At 39.8% G+C, this 22,483-nt stretch overlaps 1 protein-coding gene across 1 annotated transcript; it reads right to left on the bottom strand.

The window, feature by feature from the left end:
* Nucleotides 1-6,999: 6,999 nt before the first annotated feature.
* Nucleotides 7,000-21,896, bottom strand: ZNF677 (zinc finger protein 677). The gene is made up of 4 exons (XM_036076330.2): nt 21,118-21,896; nt 20,276-20,339; nt 16,849-17,002; nt 7,000-9,106 (listed from the first exon to the last, which is right to left on the bottom strand). The coding sequence occupies exons 1-4, from the start codon at nt 21,246-21,248 to the stop codon at nt 7,122-7,124; spliced, it is 2,334 nt and encodes a 777-aa protein (XP_035932223.2). The 5' UTR covers nt 21,249-21,896; the 3' UTR covers nt 7,000-7,121.
* Between the last annotated feature and the right edge of the window lie 587 nt (nt 21,897-22,483).

Raw genomic sequence — 22,483 nt, forward strand, 5'->3', positions numbered from 1 at the left:
ATGTTGGTTGAAAAAGGAAAAAAGAAAAATTAAAAAAAAAAAAAGACCGTTAAAAAAAAAAATTAACTTTGAAAGACTAAAGAATCATGGTAAAAAAGCCATGAATTCTATGTGCAATATTCCCCTAGCGCTGGAGTTCTGCCGTTCTCACTGATCGGTAAACTTGGTCTTGGCTGGCTGTTCTCGCTGATCTCCTGGGGGAGGGGCCTGTTGCCATGGTTCCCAAATGTCTCTGCCGGAGGCGGAATTGCCCCGCCCTTGCCGGTCCGGGCTAAGTCATCTGCTCGGGTTTGCTCTCCGGAGCTTTTGTTCCCTGCGAGCTTTCCGTACAGCTTTGGAGGCGGAGAGTGAAAATGGCACCTCCCAGTCTCCGCCCCGGAGGAGGTGAGAACTCAGGGCCCCGCTCCTCAGTGCGCCCCCAGAGAAAAGCCGTCAGTCACTCCCGTCTCCCCGGTCTCCGGCCGTACTCCGTGCTCACCCGGCCTGTGACCGAGCATTTCCGTCTCTGGCACCCGACCCCGTGCGGAGTCTCCAAACCCAGCAGATCCCCGCGGTGCGCTCCCGCACCTCTCCTCCCAGGGGAAGAAGGTGAGTCTCCCCGGATCTGCTGCTTGTTGGGTCCCTGCTGGGGGAGCAGTGGCCCGACTGTGCCGCGGATCACGGTCTATGACAACCCCGAGCTGAGAGCCCGCGCCTGGGCTCCGTCTCTGCAGCCGGCTTCCCCGCTCCGATCCCTGGGAGCTCTGCCGCACTCAGGCACCCCCGGTCTTTCTGTGACCCCGAGGGTCCTGAGACCACACTGTCCCGCGAGGGTTCCACCCCCCACTTCGCCACCAGAGTGACGTCCCTCAGCGGAGCAGACTTCTAAAAGTTCCGATTTTGTGCTCTACTGCTCTATCACTTGCCAGAAGCGGCCGACGGAGGCCCCTCCCCCGCCGTCTATCCTCCCGAATATCGCCTCGGATTCACTTCTCCGCACGTCCTACCTTCCAGAAAGTGGTCGCTTTTCTGTGCAGGGAGTTGTTGCTATTCTTTTCTTCGATCTCCTGTTGAGTTTGTAGGTGTTCAGAATGGTTTGATCCCTATCCAGCTGAATTCCTGAGAGGAGACGAAATCCGGGTCTCCTACTCCTCCGCCATCTTGCTCCGCCCCCTGTGTCCTTTAATTTTCGAACTGAATTTCTTGTAGGAAACATATTGTTGTCGGTCTTTGAAAATTACAGTTGACAATTTTAGCTTTTCATTGGGGTCTTTAGACCATTTCCTTTTACAGATATTATATAGATTTAAATTATTTTGCTATTGGTTTCATCATGTCTCCTTTGCTCTTTCCCCTTTTTCTCTCTTCTTTGAAATAACTGTATTTTTAGAAATGGTTTTGTTTTAAACCTTTTTTGGTTTACTGGTGTTAGCTAAAGCTGTTTTTTAAGTGCTTGCTTCAGGGCTTGTACTACACAACTTACCAGTCTACCTTCATGTGACTTGACACTTAACTCATATAGAGCATCAGACCCTTCCTTTCCATGTGTGCTTCCATTTCTCCACTCCTGCCCTTTGCTATCATTATTATAGGTTTACTATTACATATGCTATAAACATATGTACTAGACTGTTAGTTTCTTAAACAGCCCACTGTATTTTAAAGAGATTTGCAAATAGGAAGTCATTTTTAATTTACACATGTACTTATTCTGGTGCTCTTAATTCCTTTGTGTAGATCAGGAGTCTCCAACCTACAGAACATGAGCCAAATACAGCCTACCATCTGTTTTTAGATGAAGTATATAATAGGAATGCAGCCACACCTATATTTAGATACTTTTGATCCAACAAGGACATATTGGAATAGCTGTAACAGAAACAGTATGGCCTACAAAGAATAAAATATTTACTATCTGTTCCTTACATAAAAAGTTTGCCAACCTTGCACACACAGTCACATTCTCATCACATCTGAATTAGTATAAAATTTGGTATCTGAAACATAACTGAAAAGTCAATTTTGTAGTCAAATATTAGGCACTGGAAACACAAGACTGGTCTCAATTTGAAGAGTAAAAATAGGAATAAATGGGAGTCAGTAGGTCTTGTACTCATGAGGAAAACATATGAAATATGTATTTTGTTACTATTCAGTTTGAAAGTACAATATTTTATTATATGGTAAAAAAAAATTTATGATATGGACATTGAAGATATAACTGAGGTGTAAAACACCCACCAGTTTTACTTGATACACATTCTTAAGTGGAAATAGCAATATACCCCTGGCTGGCTACAGGGGTGTAGACAAAAGAAAAGTGTGTATCTTAAGAAGTCCTGGGATCAAACCTCTCAGTGTTTTTTTTTTTAAGATTTTATTTATTTGACAGTGAGAGACAGAACACAAGCAGGGGGAGTGGGAGAGGGAGAAGCAGGCTTGCCGCCGAGCAGGGAGCCCGATGCGGGGCTCGATGCGGGGCTCGATCCCAGGACCCTGGGATCATGACCTGAGCCGAAGGTAGACGCTTAATGACTGAGCCACCCAGGCGACCCGTCCTCTCAGATAGTTTTGACAAATGGTATTTACTATCTTTCCTTTAATTCATTACCCCACCCCACCCCTGCGTTCTCTTGGTAATGGTAAGGCTGCCATAAAGAAATATGTGCATTCTCCAAACAGGTCATCATTATTTTGGATCTATTACATATCATCTTATGTACTCTGGGGAATTTTGTTAAAATTTTTTAAATTGTAACTATAAGGAGTCCCAGATTTTAAATGTCTCCAGTAGAAACTTAGTATTTCACCAAGCCACATACTAATTGCGGTAAATATGTTCCCATTCTGACAATCTTCTCCTTCTGTTTCCTCTACCCACTTGCCCTTATTTGTATTTGCATGATACACTTTCAGTGATTCTGCTCAAATATCACTTCATCATATGGGCATTGCCAGAAAACTGTTTAAATTAGGAAACCCTACAAGTCTACCACTGTACATGAACATACTTATGAACTTAGCATTATCATATTTTATCCTTATAGACTTATCCCTTATGGAATACAAGTAAACATGTAATTGTGTTTGTGGGGCCAAATTCCCTATTCCTGTAACTTTCTTAGTGTTCTGAACATTTTGTCATAAATTCTCATGCTATATTTTGTGCACATTGTGAATTTTAGGCAACACGTTCCAAACAGCTCTAACTCATCAGTGAAGGGATTTTTTTTTTTAAGATTTGTTTGGGGGGGGGAAGGGCAGAGAGAGGGGGCAAATCTCGGGCACACTCCCCGATGAGTGCAGAGCCAGATGTGGGACTCTGTCTCGTGACCCTGAGATCATGACCTGAGCCAAAATCAAAAGCCAGACGCTTAACTGATTGAGCCACCCAGGCGCCCCTGAAGGGATGTTTTAATAAAGCTTTTCTAAGCTACAAAATTTTAAATTCAGGAACCCCTCTCAAATGTTCCATTCTACTCTCAATACAAAATATGAATCTTATTTGTCAGGTAGGACAGTTTTTGTGAGTGACAGACCTCCTGGAAAACAGTGGCTGAAACAAGTAGGTGGTTTATCATTTCCCAAGTAACAGGAAGCCCAGAGTTGTAGTGTTGGTTGTAGTGCTGGATGTGACAGGTCCCCTGGGCAGTTCTCTGCCTGCTCTACCTCCGTTAGCAGCCCTCTCTCCTTACAGCAGGACGGCCACTGTATGACCAAGGGTGAATGGTGAGGGGCAAAGCCCTTTTCATCATTAGGTTTTGTCTTGCTTACGTGGAAATGATAATCCCAGTAAGTTTTTCCAATCAGCTAGAAATTTTAATAATGCAATTTTAATAAGGATATTAGGGATTTTTCAAATTTCATATTCACGCCTAAACAACAGAAGGTAAAAAAAAAAGGTGTTAGAGAAAACATTTTGCAGACCAAATTAAAAATACCCCTTATTAATATTAAATGACAAGGTAGTCAAGGGTAACTGTGGGAAGAGACAGATTTTATCAGCGGACTTTGTTCTTTATCCTGAGTATGTTCCATGCAACCCATGACTTGATAGGTGTTCCAAATGACATTCAAAAATTATTAGTTCAGCGTTTTCTAACTTAAAAGATTTATTTCCTTTGAAATTTATTTTAAGTTAATTTATTTATCTGAACCTAAAACTAAAATAATTTGCCAAGTTTCAATACAGATATTCTGATTCTAGTATCTTGGTAGAGAAATGAAAGGACTGATTTTGAGATTCCATTCATTCCATTCTACTTTAAAGTGAGAGATCTACAACAGGCTTGTAGTTGGGACATATTCTATCACTTCCACATGTATTTTTCCACATGTATTTTAATATTAGACTGTAACTTAATAGAAATATAATTGTGACATCGTTAAGTGTAAAAATACCTTAGATAATTTATTTAAACGGTATTTCACCATTTTCAACAATCATATTGTGCAGCGGGGTCTGTATGTGTACCAGGGAAACGAAGGTAGTGTGTTAGCATGAGGAAGATTGTGGTCTTTTCCCTACCAAGTCAGGAGTAAACATTCAGTTAGTCTGACTCCATTTTTGATGTCTGACGAACAATACCTGTTCAGCCTCATTATAACCTCTTACTATGCTGCCCATCTGGGCAGGGCAAGCTAATAAAGCCCGAGTGCCCCTTCCCTTGGCATTAGTTGAAAGTGCACACCGTGAGTGCCATCACCCCAGCCCCACATAGTAACCATCATAACAAACCAGTCATCATTCCCTGCGTTCTCTAGCCACTTTTAGAACAACCTGAGGAGGTCTATCCTGCTCTCCCCAGAAAGCATCATTATGTAATAAACGTTCTCATAACACTTTATTGTATGAAGTCCTCATTCATGACATCCAAACTTCCTCTTCCAGCGAAGTAAGCACAAGTGCAAACTGGCAAAAAATGTTTTAGAGGGTAAATATCTGAGATTGCTAGTTATCAAAAGATTCCCATTGTGTCAATATTTGTTCTTGAGAGTAAACTCAACGAACACTCATCTTTTCAACTTATTTCCCTGAGCACTCCAGCACAAAAGAGATTATCTTTATCCTTATTTCTGAAATTTTATTTCCTAATACTTTTCATATGCTTACTACTTTTCTATTTTCATTTAATGTAAAGGTGCAACCCATGGGTCTCATTTCAGCACAAAAGAAAGGCATGTAGAAATGTAATCATCATACAGTGTGTGTTCATGAACAGGGAGGCAGGTCTTAGAGGGTGAGAGTTTGAAATTGTGTAACTTTCAAATTGAAATTATGAATATGTATTTCCAAGACTGTAAGTTGTGTGAATCTAACATGGAAAAAAGTTGTTAGGGATGACATTCAACCTATGGAGCCCAAGGATGTATTATTAGTGTTCATTATGAAATGCCCCGATGAGGTGTGGGATACACTTGGGCTAATAAAAGGCACGTGGTTCATTCAGTGTTACAAAAAAAGGTTTCTATTTTACTTATTTAGATATGAGAATTTATAATATCCTAAATAAAATGGTATCAAAATGCAATTTCAGTGGCCAAATTTGAATCCTTCACAAGCATACTACTCTGGTTCTTTTGATTAAAATGTCCTCTAGAACTTTCTCTTCAGTTTCCAAAAATAAGACTAATTTCTACTAATCTATGATACACAACTATTACCTTTCAAAAGAGGGAGAGATCATCATTCCCCCTCCATTTTTTCTACCACATATGCCATCCCTAGTAACCTGTCCTTCTACTCACATGAAAGTCTCATTCTCTCAATGTCCTGGCCTACTGTTTCATCATCATCCTTTCCTGTAATCATCATCAACAAAGGCCCTCAGTCATACCAACAAATCTAGAGAAGAGGCTGTGATCACAGAAAACATGGCAATTTAGATAACAGTTTTACACTATTCCCTGCCACTCCCTATGCTCTCAAACTTACACCCTACTGTATCTTAAAATTAGTGTCCTAGTTTTTCCAAGTTACATAGGTATGAATAAGCCCCAGCTAATGAACTAGGTCCTTTCATCTTACTGATCCCTTCTGAGACCATTATGGTGACACATGAAATGCATGTAATTAAAGTGTAACATCAGTGGGTTCCAAACTTCAGGTTGTAAGTCATCAATAATAATGCAGCCTCAGGAAACCTCAAGTAATTGAGTAAAAAAAACTTACAGTGGCTTCTGGCTGGCTCAGTCAGAAGAGCATGTGACTCTTGATCTTGGGGTTTTGAGTTTGAATTCCATATTGGGTGTTGATATTACTTAAAATATTTTAAAAAATGGTAAGCTGAAGATAATTAGTAGGTCTTTCCACAGATATCCTTGTTCTACTGATACACATCATCTCATTAGTTTTAAATAATTTAAATTTTCTGTGGAATTTAACATCTAAGATTGGTTAATCCTCAAAATAGACTTACTTCCCCTAGTATGAATTTTTTTTTTTTAAGATTTTATTTATTTATTTGAGAGAGAGAATGAGATAGAGAGAGAGAGCATGAGAGGGGGGAGGGTCAGAGGGAGAAGCAGGCTCCCCGCCGAGCAGGGAGCCCGATGCGGGACTCGATCCCGGGACTCCAGGATCATGACCTGAGCCGAAGGCAGTGGCCCAACCAACTGAGCCACCCAGGCGCCCCTAGTATGAATTTTCTTATTGTAGTCCATTGAGAGAATTGGCTAAATAAATTATCACCTTCATTATATTTGTGATGTTTCTGTCCAGTATGAATTCTTTGGTGTTTCCTGAGGTAAGGACCTTGACACATTTATATGGTTTCCATCTCATATGAATTCTTTCATGACCACAAAGTTGTACTTTTTTTTTTTAATCACTGGAAATTTGTACCTCTTAATCACATTCCCCTATCCCCCCCCCCCAAGTTGTACATTTTTTATAAAGCTGATCACACTCACTACATTTGTAAGGTTTCTATCTAGTAAGAACTGTTATGTTCCACAAGGTATAAACTTTGGATAAGCCTTGCCATACATTACATTTGTGTGCTTTCTTTTAGAGATTTATATTCTGATATCAAGTGAGGTGTAAACCCCTGGTTATAGGCTTTGCCACATTAGTTTCATATGGTTCCTCTCCATAATGGAATTCTGATGTTGAGTAAGGCTTGAACACTTGCTTAATCATTTTATTTGTAAGATTTCTTTCTACTGTGAGTTCTTTGATGATCCCCAAAGCTTGAGCTTTGAATAAAACCACTGCCACACATACTAGATTTATGTTTCTTTTCACCATGTATTTTCTGATGCCTAGTAAGTTTTGCAAACTGGGTAAAAGCTTTGCCACACTCATTACATGTATAAGGTTTCTCTCCAGTGTGGATTTTCTTATGCTGAGTAAGATGTGAACGCTCCGTAAAGGCTTTGCCACACTCATTACATTTATAAGGTTTCTCTCCAGTATGAGTTCTCTCATGACCCCAAAGGTGAGAACGTTTAATAAAAGCCTTATCACATTTATTACATTTATAAGGTTTTTCTCCCGTGTGAATTCTTTGATGTTCCATAAGGCTTGAACTTTGGATAAAAGCCTTGTCACAAACATCACACTTGTGTGGTTTCTCTCCGGTGTGTATTTTCTGATGCCTAGTAAGGTTTGCAAATTGGGTAAAAGCTTTGCCACACTCATTACATTTGTAAGGTTTCTCTCCAGTATGGATTTTTCTATGTTGAGTAAGATTTGAACGCTCAGCAAAGGCTTTGCCACACTCAGTACATTTGTAAGGTTTCTCTCCAGTATGAGTTCTCTCATGACCCCATAGGTGTGACCGTCTGATAAAAGCCTTGTCACATTTATTACATTTGTAAGGTTTTTCTCCTGTGTGAATTCTCTGATGTTCTATAAGGCTAGAGCTTTGGATAAAGGCCTTGCCACATACATTACATTTGTGTGGTTTCTCTCCAGGATGTGTATTCTGATGTCTAATGAGGTGTGAGCACTGCTTAAAAGCTTTGCCACACTCATTACATTTGTAAGGTTTCTCTCCAGTATGGATTTTCTTATGCTGAGTAAGGCTTGAACGCTCAGCAAAGGCCTTGCTGCATTCATGACATTTGTACGGTTTCTCTCCAGTATGAGTTCTCTCATGACTCCAAAGGTGTGAACGCTGGATAAAGGCCTTCCCACACTCACGACATGTGTAAGGTTTCTCCCCAGTGTGCATCCTCTGATGATTTGCAAGGTTGGAATTCTGACTGCAGGCCTTGCCGCATACGTTACATTGATACGGTTTCTCTCCCGTATGGACTCTCTGGTGTCTGGTGAGGTTCGAACACTGGTTAAAGGCTTTGCCACACTCTTTACATTTGTAAGGTTTCTCTCCAGTGTGGATTTTCTTATGTTGAGTAAGATGTGACCGCTCCGTAAAGGCTTTGCCACACTCAGTACATCTGTAAGGTCTCTGTCCTGAATGAATTCTCTCATGACTCATGAGGTTTGAGCTTTTGCTAAAAGCCTTCCCACAGTCATGACAGTTGTAAGGTTTTCCTCTAGGGTATGCTCTTCTGTATTGTGCAGGTAACAGAGGATATTTTAAAATCTTCCCGTATTTATTCCAAATGTTTTTGATACTAGATGGAATTCTCTGAAGTGGTGAAACAGAGGAACCATTGTTGACAGATTTCTCAACTTGATTACATTCATACATTTTTTCCTCAGTATGAAATCTCTGCAGTTCAGCCAGGTGTCCCTGCAAACTTAATCCAATTCTGTTTTCCAAACAGTTTATGTACCAGTTTCCAGCACCACTTATATTAGTTTCCAGTTTTAACAAATGCCTTACAAATGGCTCGGCATGCATGAAATATTGGTATGTATTATTTTTTACAGTAATACTCTGCTTTTGAGAAAAAGTAATTGAGGATTTATTAAGCTGTTGATCTTTTCTATGAATGAGATTTTTGTTATGTGTCAAAGGCACTTCTTTGTAATTTCTTGCATCATATCTCCAGTGACTCTCAAACTCATGCATATTTTCCCAGACTTCCCTGAGATCAAAATCCTTGATGCTATGGCTTTCATTTCTCTCCAATATCACTAAGTGGTATAATTCTCCTTTATTAATGTCCTCTATTGGTGATAAGTCCTTGACTGCAAATCCAGCAGAAAGGCTTCCTATCAAATAGAAGGTAAATATTTTATACTGAATTACATACTCATACAAAAAAAATGCTTATAATGAACCTAAGAAATTTCTCAAGCACAGTCTTCAAACACTATTGTAATATACAAACACTACTGTAATATATAATGTTTTTAAGTTTTCTTTTTATAAATTTTTCCATATTATTTTCTCTGATCTTAAGTTTTCAAAACATACATTATATACTATACATATTTTTTGGCCAGATACCTGGATAATTGATACTTCATGATTAGGGAGCTGATCTATATACTGGCTATTATATAACTGTACATGACATCATAATTGAGGTTTCTGTCTTCCCTAATTCTTTTTTTTTTATTTATTTTATTTTTTATATTTATTTATTTGACAGAGAGAGAGCGAGAGCAGGAACACAAGCAGGGGGAGTGGGAGAGGGAGAAGCAGGCTTCCCGCCGAGCAGGGAGCCCGATGCGGGGCTCGATCCCAGGACCCTGGGACCATGACCTGAGCCGAAGGCAGACGCTTAACAACTGAGCCACCCAGGCGCCCCTGTCCTCCCTAATTCTTAATCTTTATAAATGTGTTTACCTGAACCTGATATTTCATAATTCAGTGATTCTCAACATGTCTTTCATTTCTCCTACTGTGTGTTCCTTATGGAATGTAAATTCTTTCTTTAGTTCTCAGGGAAGAATTCTTTAGAATTCCAGAGACTATTATTTTGTGTAACTGGTTACTTAACCTGCTAGATTTATCAACTGTTTAATTGTAACACACAGATTTCTTAAAATATCTTTTTTCTTTCATCATATCCCCATACATTATTATTAAACACCAGATCACATTGCTGTATTGAGCAAGCTGTACTGCGTATGAATAGGGGTCTTTCCTTATGTAGGTAATGCAGTGTGGGGAGGGCAAGTCCTGTGGACACTGAGGTGCTTTGGTGCTCAAAATTAATATACCAGGAGATACCAGTAGTTTGTTTAGATCAATGAAAAATCTGAGCAAAGGCCAGGATTTGGGTTCAGGAAAGCAAGAGTGAAGCACAAGGAGTAACAGGAAAAGTGGGAGCAGTGCTTGTGCTTGCACATCTATGGTGATATGATTGTGTTATAACAGTTAAAAGCCTGACCTTGAAAAAAGAGAGGAGCCGATTTAGCAACAGGAAGAATACTGACTCATTCTGTAAGAACTTACACTATGGGTATGAGGTGAAAGTGGAAGACATTCAGCAGGGAGACAGTATGGTGTTACAGGAAGATTGTAGGCTTGCATTTATTTCAGTATTGGCTCCAAAAACTATCAAACTCTGAAGCACCTGAGTGGCTCAGTCAGTTAAGCATCTGACCCTTGATTTTGGCTCAGGTCATGATGTCAGGGTCATGGGATTGAGCCCCACGTTGGGCTCCATGCTCAGCATGGAGTCCTCCTGGGATTCTCTCCCTCTTCCTCTGCTCCTCCCCCTATCTGTCCACCCCAGCTCACACCTCTCTAAAATAATCAAACTGACTATCCCACAAATTCCATTTCTAGGTATACAGTCAAGAGAGTTATACATATTATATATATACACACATATATATGTATACACACACACTATATGAGATATATATAGATATATTCCAGACATATTTAAGAATGTTCTTAACAAAAACCTGGATATGGCTATCAAGAGGAGAATGGATAAACTCACTGTATAAACACATGCAGATACAATAAAACACTCTCAAAGGTACAGCAATGGAAGATGATCATGGGTACTGGATGACTGACAATCTTCTGGCTAGGGGCACAAAGGTTATATGGTGGAAAATAAGTTAGGAGGAAGCTTTTGCCAAGGTTTAAATTCTTTGGGGATGTTATTATATTTGGTAAAAAAGTAACATATTAACTAAATTATATATTTTTAGAAAGAGAAACATCAATTTAGATAAGATTTTTAATCCAAATGTCCTTGCTTGTTATAGAAAAATAACAATGTCTTTTCCTGGAATTTGTAAATTATCTGAAATCGTATCTTCTTTTAACATTACAATCCCAAACATTCAAGAGACATCAGGTGAGAAGTGCTTTTAACTAGATGTGTGTGTTGTGTGTGTACATAGTTACATAATCTGACTTCAAAAACATCATCAGAAATTAGTGCCCCTAAGGAGCATTACTAAATGATCTAGAACACAGAATGTTTATATGGAAGGACTGTTAATAGCAGTATTTAAACATAGAAACAATCTTTGGCTGTGTCACTGTGGTCCACAGCAGAGGTCTATGTGCATAGATGGGGTTAGCAACATAGGCAGCCAATCACAGAAAAACAGGACAGCAATGGGATGTGTGTCAACAAGGACCAGGTGACTTTTTTTATGGGGTTCAGTTGAAAATGAGGACAGGAACAAAGCAGGCTTCATGGGTTAACTGAAATATGTAATTTCAAGAGCTTAAGAAATTTTCTGGGAAACCCAAGTATTAGGAGCAGTAGTAATAAGGCAACCGTGGAGTATAAAAAAAACTTCGTTTCCTTAAATAAAATGAGATATTTAAATATTAGATTAGTATACCAAGATGTACATGATGAATCTAAACAAGAATATTAGAATAAATTATTTGTAGCAAGAAAAAGTAAAATGAAAATTAAATTCAAAAGTTATTTTTAGAAAACTACATATAAAGGGAAAAAATAATGTATCTTATACAAAAAGCTAAGGCAAGTCAATGGAATGGTATTTCTGTGACTAAGGCAGTAACTTAAAAAGTATGTCCTCAAGATATCACAAATTATCAGCTTAAAGAATGTCATATATTTAACTGAGGAAAATGTGTGTTAAAACAATGAGATACCACTACATATTTATGAATAGCCAAAATCCAGAACACTGAAATACCAACTACTACTGAGGATGTGGAATAATAAGAACTCTCATTCATTGCTGGTGGGAATGCAAAATGCTATACCACTTTCTTACAGAATTAAATATACTCTTAAATACGATCTAGTAATCAAACTCTTTGGTATTTATACAAATAAGTTGAAAATTTATGTCCATGTAAAAACCTGGACACAAAATAGAGAAATCCTACAATCTGTATGGAACCACAAAGGACCCTGAATGGCCAAAGCATCTTGAGAAAGAAGAACAAAGTTAGACGCATCACGTTCCCTGATTTCAAACTCCTTCATTACAAAGCTGTGGTAATTAAAACAATATGGTATTAGCATAAAAACAGACACAGAGATCAACAGAAGAGAACCCAGAAATAAACCCACACACATGGTCAATTAATTTATGACAAAGGAGACATGAATATACAATGGGGAAAGGACAGTCTCTTTAATAAATGGTATTGGGAAAACTGGACAGCCACATGCAAAAGAATGGAACTGGACCACTATCTGATACCATACACAAAAATTAACCCAAAATAGATTAAAGACCTGAACTTAACACCTAAAACCATAAAACTCCTAGAAGAAAAGATAGGGGGTAATAAGCAACTTGACACAGGTCTGGGCGATGACTTTTTTTCACTCTTGACACCAAAAGTAAAATCAACAAAAGCAAAAATAAGTGGGACTTACATCACACTAAAAAATTTCTGCACAACAAAGGAAACCATCAACAAAATGAAAAGGCAACCTACTGAATGGGAGAAAATATTAGCAAATCATGTATCTGATTAGGGTAATAATCCAAAATAATAGCAAAACGCCCCCAAATAATCCAATTTAAAATAGGAGCAAAAGATCTGAATAGACATTTTCCACCAAAGACATACAGATGGCCAACAGAACCATGAAAAGAAGCTCAACATCACTCATCATCAGGGAAATGCAAATCAAAACCACAATGAGATACCACTTCACACCTGTCAGAATGGCAGTTTATCAAAAAGACAAGAAATAAAAGTGTTGGTGAGGGGATGGAGAATTTGTGCAATCTAGGTAGGAGTCTAAATTGGTGTAGCCAGTATGGAAAACGGTATGGTCATTCCTAAAAAAATAAAAAATAGAACTACTGTATGATCCACCAATTCTTCTTCTGAGTATTTATCTGAAGAAAACAAAAACACTAACTCAAAAAGATAAATTGTTCACTGCAGCACTATTTATAAGAGCCGTGATATGGAAACAATCTAAGTGTCCACTGATGGGTAAAGATGTGTATATACAATACAATATTATCCAACCTAAAAAAAAAAGAATAGAATCTTGGCATTTGTGACAACATGGATGGTCCTTGAAGACACTATGCTAAGTGGAATAAGTCAACCAAAAAGCCCAATACAGTATGATCTCTCTTATATGTGGACACTATCATCTTCTCAGAGGGTTACTGGAAGGTGGCTTCCTTGGTAAAATGAAGTGACTCTGTGTCCTCTGGACCCAACACTGTCAGTAGTGAAACATTTCTGTCTTGGTCAAAACAGGTAATATGATCTTATATATTGAAATTTACTTTTGTAAACAGGAAGAGAAATACTGAAATAGGAAGAACGTGGCCTATAAAGCACAGCGGGGGGCAGGGGGGGTGTCCAAGGGGAGCATCGTGGGTGTTGTGACCCACATGACTATTTTGTGAACACAGTTCCAAGAGGCTGCAGGTGGAATTGATCTGAGTTGAAACAAAAGTGCTCCCAAATGTACCTAAATGCCTTTCATCCTGGAAAGTTAAGATTGAGAAATTTTTAGCATTTAACCTCAAATCCTCCCAGTCATGAAAATCCATTTTCGGATTGTTACTGTAGACCCTACAGGGACCTAGTTTACAAACAAATTCTCAATAAAGATTATCTCCTGCAGCCTTTAAACTCAGCCTTCAAGAAAGTCAAAAGAGAACCCCCAGAATGAGAGAAAATATTTGCCAATAATATATCTGATAAGGGACTTGCATCTAGAATATATGAAGAACTCTTTAAAACTCAACAACAAAAAGACAATCCAATTTTAAAATGGACAAAGAATCTGAAAATCATAGAAAAATGGCCAATAAGCACACAAAAAGATGTCTAACATCATTAGTCATTAGGGAAATGCAAATCAAAACCAGAATGGCTATAATCAAGGATGGCTATAATCAAGGAAACAGATTACAAGTGTTGGTAAGGATATGGAGAAACTGGAATGCTTGTACATCCCTGGTGGGAATGTAAAATGGGGCCGTTGCTTTGGAAAATAATCTGGTGGTTCCTCAAAAGATTAAAGAGAATTACCGTATGACCCAGCAGTTCCACTTCTAGCTATATGCTAAAGAGAAATGAAAAGTGTATGTCCCCACAAAACCTTGTACAAAAATGTTTATAGCAGCATTATTCATAATAGCAATAAGGTGGAAACAACCCAAATGTCCACCGATGCATGAACGGATAAAATGTGGTATTCATGCATGGAATATTATGTGGCAATAAAAAAGAATGAAGTGCTACAAAAACCAAATAGCACACAAAAAAACCCCTGCATATGAATGTTTATAGCAGCTTTATCTGTAATTGCCAAAACTTGAAAGCCACCAAGGTGTCTTTCAGTAGATGAATGGAGAAATAAACTGTGGTCCATTCAGACAATGGAAATATTATTCATTCAGCACTAAAAAAGAAATGAGCTGTCAAGCCAGAAAAAGACATGGAGGAAACTGAAATGCATGACAAACTGAAAAGGCTATATATCCAGTTTGATTCCAACTTTATGACATTCTGGGAAATGCAAACCTATGGAGACTGTAAAGAGATCCATGTTTGCAGAGGCTAGGAGGGAGGGTGAGATGACTATTTTGTTGCTGGCTCAAAGGAGATGATCATATCACGTCTCATCAACACTGTCACAGCCTTAGGGAAGCACTGTTAAACTGCACAGAAACTAGGACAACTAGGGGCACGTTCTCACTCAGGATCTCCTGATACCTTCTAGCTCGGTACCCTGGGACATGCTGACCACTCCAGCTGGTGGCTTCAAGAAGCACTTCTTTATGCAGCAGCATGATATTGTAACATACTGATCAATGTTCTTCTTCAAGAATTTTGTTACCCAGTAAACCTCCTCCATGGGAGAGTCCACTGTGAAGCTGTCTGTCACCTAAAGGTGGATTATCACAGCAGGAAAAGAGGATGAAACTTTAGACCCTTGGAACTGGATTTCAAAAGCAAGTTTCAGAGGCAAAATCTTAGAGGAGAATAAGAAACCAGGAAGACCAGGGTCTTCTATGTTCCAGGACTAAGTTGAGAGCAGAAGAGGGAGAAAAATACAAGATACGGGAGTAATGAGAGGGTCAAATTTTGTGGGGTTCTTGAAAGGGGCTGTGTGCTCTACCCAGACAGTAGGGTGAGTGCCTGAATGACTGGGCTATACCCCCATATGGCAGTGGGGATCAGAGAGCATCTCAGTCTCTAGTCTTTGTATTACTGCTGGGCCACAATCTCAGAAAGACCCACCCCATTTCTTTTTAGACACGAATGGCAAAATGAGAACTGAAGAAATGGCTGAGGGGCCTGAACAGGCAGAGAGAGCCTGACACAGCTCCATGAAGTCTCATGGGGCCCCAGGGCAGCCATTTTGTGTGTCTCCTGATAAGTTCTCCCAAGGATATAAAATGGAAATGGAAATTGAATAGGTCCTGGGCTCAGCACTACAGAGGCCTCAGCTCTGATCTGTATGGAATGAGAACCAAGAGAAATCAACGGGAAAGACTCCTTAGAGATAGCCATCTCAGTCCCTCTCATACCATGGCACCAATATGGTCAGAGGGGCCGGGTAAGAGTGTTGCAGGTCATGACAATGGGAGTCTAAACTTTTATATATTTGATTTACACATCTGAATAACAGACTGAGAAGTGTGTATGGGGTGGGGGGGATGATTTTCTTTGAGAGCTCATAAAAAACTTCTTTATTTTCCTATAGATCTTTCCCAAACAGTATTTAATGGACAAGCTTACTCTGCCCATCTGACCTCTTACTTGTGTTCACATCCCAATACATTCCCACCTGTCTGCATTTCCCCCTCTATTCACTTCACCTTCCACAGTCCAGGGCTCTTCCCCTTGTTCCAAAATGGAGATAATATTCAGCTCAAGAGACTTCAAATTATAAAGAAAAAAGAACACGATTATGCTTTGCTCTTCCAGAACATATTCCTGGCTCTTTGTTCAGTGAAGAAGAGAGGACATTCATTATATGTGGGTGTAGAAAAGTAGTTCAAAAATTAGTGAACTACCTCCTTCTGAATGCTTGGGGTTCTTTTATGTATGCAGATATTTAGTTCTCTTCCAAGAACTACTGAATCAAAAGCACAAGGGTAAGACCACAGAATCAGGTATTTTTTAAAAATTCACCGTTAAGGTTTCTATTTTTTTTTTTTTAAAGATTTTATTTATTTGACAGAGAGAGACACAGTGAGAGAGGGAACACAAGCAGGGGGAGTGGGAGAGGGAGAAGCAGGCTTCCCGCCGAGCAGGAGCCTGATGCGGGGCTCGATCCCAGGACTCTGGGATCATGACCTGAGCCAAAGGCAGACGCTCAACGACTGAGCCATCCAGGTGCCCGGTTTTCTGACTATTAATGTTCTGCAACCACCTAATGAAGCATGAAAATGCAGAACTTCTGAAGAAAAGGAAAGTTAGAGTCCACTTGACATTTTGAAGCCTTTCCATTCTCAATCAAAACAGCTTCAATCACTCCCTTAAGAACAGGGATTTGAAACTCATACAATCAAGTCAGGGGCTCTCAAGAGAAAATGCAAAAATATACAAAAGTAATTACCGACTTCTGGAGGGAAACTATCCTCACCCACAGACACCAGGTTCCTGTAGTTCTCCACCATCACGTCCCTGTACAAGGCCCTCTGAGCAGGGTTCAGGCACTCCCACTCCTCCGGAGAGAATTCTATGGCCACGTCCCTGAAGGTCACCCGTCCCTGAAATGAAAACACATTTCACCAAGCGGACAGGCAGAGTGTTCTGATTTTGACACGAAATAAAAGCAGCAGAGATGTGTAAAGGCTGACTTGACTGGAGTGAGTGTTCCGAATGATCTGTGTAAGATAATTCTGAGCAAGTTATAGTTCTCTAATTTTCTTAAGTGAAACTCAACATAACAAAATTAGCCATTTTTAAGTACCATTCAGTGGCATTTAGTACATTCACAGTGTTGAACAAACATCACCTCAGTCTAGATCAAAAACATTTTTATCATTCCCAATGGAAATCCTTTACCCATTAAGCAAGTGCTTCCTATTCCCCCTTTCTTCCCCAGTCCCTGGCAACCACTAATGCTTGTCTCTATGGATTTACCTATTTTGGATTTTTCATGTAAATGGAATGGTATAAAATGTGACTTTTTTGCATCTGGCTACTTGGACTTGGAATGTTTGGGGTTCATCCATGATGTAGTATGTATCAGTACATTGCTTTTTTATGGCTGAATAGTATTCCATTGTAGGACTAGACTGTATTCACTATCTATTGATGGGCATTTGGTTATCACCTTTGGCTAATGTTGCTAATGAATGTTGCTATGAACTTTCAAATACAAGTAGGTGTTTGGATACCTGTTTTAAATTCTTTTGGTTATATACCTAGGAGTGGAATTACTGGGTCACATTGTTTAATTTTTCAAGAATCTGCCACGGTTTTCCACAGCAGCTATAACATTTTAACAGAATGTGTCATGATTCTAATTTCTCCACATCTTTACCAACACTTTTTGTTTTACTGTACTCATCCTAGTGGGTGTGAAATGGTATCTCATTGTGGTTTTGACTTTGCAGTTCACTAATGACTAATTTCATTGAACCTCTCTTCAGTGGCCTGTTTCAGTTGTTTATCTTCTATGGAGAAATGTCTATTAAAATCCTTTAACCATTTTTTAAAATTGGGTTCTTTTTATTTTGGTTGTTGAACTGTAGAAGTTCTTCATATATTCTAGGTTCTAGACCCTTACTAGGTATGTGATTTGCAAACTATTTCCTCCCATTTGGTAGATTATGTTTCACTTCTGTGATAATGTCCTTCAGTGCACAAACATTATTAATTTTGATGATGACCACTTTATCTATTTTCTTTCTCTTTTGCTTTTGGTGTCATATATTAAACCCACTGCCAACTCCAAGGTCATGAAGATTTACCTCTATGTTTTCATCCAAGAGTTTTAGTTTTAGCTCTTACATTTGGTGTTTGATTAATTCTGAATTATTTATATGGTACAAGTTAGTTTCAATTTTATTCTCTTTCACATGGATATCCAGTGTGCCAACACCATTTAATAGAGTGTTCTTTTTCCACTGACTGTTTTTGGCACCCTTATAAAAAAGGAATTGACTTAGGTGTATGGGTTTATTTATGGATGCTCAGTTCTATTGCTTTGATCTGTATTTCTAGCCTCTGCTGGAGTTATAGTTTTGATTACTCAAGATTTGTAGTAAGGTTTGATGTTGGGGGGTGCCTGGGTGGTTCAGTCAGTTAAGCGTCTGCCTTTGGCTCAGGTCATAATCCCAGAGTCCTGGGATTGAGTTCTGCGTCGGGCTCCCTGCTCAGCGGGAAACCTGCTTCTCCCTCTCCCACTCCCCCTGCTTGTGTTCCCTCTCTCGCTATGTCTCTGTCAAATAAATAAAATCTTTAAAAAAAAAAAAAAAGAAAAGGTTTGGTGTTGGGAATTCTAGGTCCTCCAACCTTGTTCTTTCTCATGTTAATTTTGGTTATTTGGGGTCCTTACCAAATCGATGAGTTTTAGAATCAGGTTTCCCATTTGTGCAAAAAACGCTGTTGAGATTTTGCTGGGGATTGCATTACTCTTTATCTCACTTTGGGGAGTACTGCCATCTTAATGTCTTCCGATCCACAAACACAGGCTATCTTGACATTTATTTAGGTTTCAATTTTTCTCTGCAACTTTGTAGTTTTCAGTGTGTATAAATCTTCCATTTCCTTGGTTAAACTTATTCCCATCCATTTTGATGCTCTTGTAAATGGAATTGTTTCCTTACTTTCAATTTGTTGATTGCTAGTGTACAGAAATACAACTGAATTTTGAGTGCTGATATTGTACTAATTCACTGTAGTATCTCTAATAGTTCTTTTGAGGATTTTTTCTTTTTTTTTTTTTTAAGATTTTATTTATTTATTTGACAGAGAGAGAATGAGAGAGAAAGCACATGAGAGGGGGAGGGTCAGAGGGAGAAGCAGACTCCCTGCCGAGCAGGGAGCCCGATGCGGGACTCGATCCAGGGACTCCAGGATCGTGACCTGAGCCGAAGGCAGTCGCTTAACCAACTGAGCCACCCAGGCGCCCGAGAATTATTTCTCAATATAAGATCATGTATTCTGTGAATAGACATAGTTTGATTTCTTTTCCAGTTTTGACACATTTTATTTATTTTTTCCTCTCTATTTTCTCTGGTTAGAACTTCAGTACAGTGTTAAAGTGTAGTGACAAAATGGGGCACTCTTATTTTGTTCTTAGTATTAGGGTGTAAGTTTTCAGTCTTTTACCATCGAGTATAATGTTAGCTGTGGAATTTTAGTAATACCCTTTTTTTCAGACTGATGAAGTTCCCTTCTATTCCTAATTTTTTAGTGCATTGTTTTTGTTGGGAGTGTTCTGTTTATGTCTGCTAAGTCTAGTTGATTTAGTGTTGCTCAGTCCTTTATTTCCTTACTGATATTATGTCTGGTTGTTCTTTCCATTATTAAAAGGGGAGTATTGAGGTTTCCAACTATTATAGTAGAGCCCCTCAATTTTTGCTTCAAAAAACTGGGGGCTTTGTTGTTATGTACATATTGTTCATAGTTGTTTTATCTTCCTGATGGATTGCCCCTTTTTTCAAAATGTGATGTCCTTCAACATCTCTGGTAACAATTTAACAACTTAGTCTATTTGATCTATCATCTGTACAGCTGCCCACCTAGGTTTCATTACTATTTGCATGGAGTATCTTTTCCATCCTTTCACTTTTTTTTTTTTAAGATTTTATTTATTTATTTGACAGAGAGAGACACAGTGAGAGAGGGAACACAAGCGGGGGGAGTGGGAGAGGGAGAAGCAGGCTCCCCGCTGGGCAGGAGCCTCTTCCAAGTTCCATGTCACTGGGTCACAGTGACATGGAATCTACATGGAGATGAGAGGAGACTGGGAGAAAGTGTGAGGAAATATTTTAGGCAGGAGAACAATCAACTAAAAATATGACTTTTACCTGGGAAAGAGCCATTCCTCCTTTTTCCCTCTTCTTCTGGGCTTCTTTCTCAGATAAGGTTATTCTGTGTGAAAAAAAGTATGTTGTTTAATGCTCAGAATCAACATAACCCCTTCCTCTGCCACAATATACATAATGGGAGAACCTTAATATGGTGGAAAGACAGTCCTTTGCTGCTAACTGCAACAGGAGGGAGACAGGGACAATAACTCCTATATGGAGGGCAACAAGTACATTTTCCACCCATTTCTTCAGAAAGCCCTCCCCTCCTGCTGAAACCCACACATTCTACTGAAACTGCACTGTCTTTTGTCCCCTTGGCACTTGGCCAAAGGAACTGCCGCATTCAGGTTCTTGGCTCCTCCCTAGGCAGCCGGCATCCAATGAATGGTTGATGCAGGGTACAGAAGCCTGTCTTCCATCAATTTGGACCAACTCTTCATCTTAAGGGCCACCCCAGCTCCAGAGCTCCTCCCAAAATCACTTCAGGGATCTTATTAGCTCAGATTCAGAATTCCTGGTCTATTGTCTCCATTTCACAGGTGGGTGCACTGAGTCTCAGAGGGGGAATATTTTTACCAAGTTACCTTTAAGAGGTCTGAATTGAGTGAGCAGACCTGGGTGTAAGTAAATTCTGAAATGGTAGCCCAGACAAGTTTAAGTAGAAAGGACGTGTCCTAATTCCAGATTACCTTTCATGTTCCTGAACAAGAGAAGATTCTCTTTAATGGGTTTGGTCAAACCCAAGTTAATTTAATTCCTCTTTTCCAGAAAAAATGTAATAAAAAAATGTATGAAATTGAAAATAGTTACTAGTCCTGAAAAACATGAAGAAGGGTCACCTGTGGAGATGAGATCTGAGCAATCTCTGCATCATAAACAGATGGGCTGTGTTGGAATAAAGTTCCACATCAATCCAGCCCATCCTCCCAACATCTGCACAGAAAAGACAAAGGGCACTTGAGGGGAACATTTACTTAGTTGGAAGCTTCTGCTCAGAGTTCAGTAATTTCATCAGATCACTTAAGGGAAGGGAACTGCTGAATATGAAATTAACTGGCTAAACTAGATTTTGAGTGTCAAAAAAAAAAGTTACCCACATCCTCAACGGATGCATAATGAAATACTATAAAATTATTTACCAGACATCAAACAATAATTCCACTACACGGTAAAGTAGAAAGCACATAAAATTCATAATCTGAACAAAAAATTAAGAAGGAAAATAATTTGGAAATTAAAAGATATCCAGTGGCTTCTGAGATTAAAGTTAAACAAGTGTGAAGATACATCAAATTTAGAAAAGAATGACACGAGCCACAGAAAAAAGGGGGAAAGAGAAACGGTACTGTTAATAATGGCCATTTTGGAAAGCACCACGTGGTGACAGAAAGTCTTCCCCCATTTCTTGGAAGGGAAGAGGATGACCTGGAACTGACTAAGCTAGGCCTCCGCCCTCTAAATGAATAGGGGCTGCAAACGGAATCCTCTTCTGATGCAATAATTAGAACGTGCAGATGCCTCAAACACCTGGTTTCACAACTCTCACTCTCTTCTGCATAACTGAAACAATTCAACAAATTTTTATTACAGAGCCACAAATCAGTAGTTCACAACTCAGTATTCCACATCCAGTCAATTCAACACTCACCTGGGTTTGGTCCTGTGCTTTCTCCGAGACCACTATGTGTTTTGTTCTGTGTATGTCTCTTTGTCCTCGTTTCTCTTCTCTCCTTCTGTCCATCTGTGTCTCCCCCTCTGTTTCCGCATCCTGCCGTTTCCCTCCCTCGCTATTCCTCCTCCAGCACTTTGACCCCGCTCTGCTGCAGCCTGTTCCAGTCCCTGCCGTCCCTTCTCCCCAGACTTTGTGCCGGCCCCTAACTGCGCAGTCCTGCGTCCTCCCCGCCATCTCTGTTGCCCCCTGCCCTCCCTGGAGCGGAGCGAGGGGCCTGCATCCACTGTCCCGACGCGGGTGGGGGTGGGGCGGAGTCGGGAGTCCGAGAAAGGTTCTGAGCAGGAAAGCGACCGGCAGCGCGATCGGTGTCTACAGGGGCCGAAGGCGGCAATGTTGGCGCCCGCACCCGCCTCAGAGCGATTTTAACCGGAATCGCAAACTCCCGGCTCCCGCACCGAGCGACAGGACTCGGAACGTCACACGGCGACGCCGCGAGAGGCGATAGGGACGACCTCCCAGCGAGAGGGACGAGG

The sequence above is a fragment of the Halichoerus grypus genome, chromosome 15 (assembly GCF_964656455.1).
Source record: "Halichoerus grypus chromosome 15, mHalGry1.hap1.1, whole genome shotgun sequence".
Taxonomy (NCBI): Eukaryota; Metazoa; Chordata; class Mammalia; order Carnivora; family Phocidae; genus Halichoerus; species Halichoerus grypus.

Excerpts from the sequence above, each read along its gene's own strand:
- ZNF677 (XM_036076330.2), bottom strand. The coding sequence starts at position 21,248 with ATGTTCCCCTCAAGTGCCCTTTGTCTTTTCTGTGCAGATGTTGGGAGG. Across the intron at positions 20,340-21,117 it reads CTCAGATCTCATCTCCACAG|AATAACCTTATCTGAGAAAG; the intron begins GTGACCCTTCTT and ends TTTTTCACACAG. Across the intron at positions 9,107-16,848 it reads TAGTTTCCCTCCAGAAGTCG|GAAGCCTTTCTGCTGGATTT; the intron begins GTAATTACTTTT and ends TCTATTTGATAG.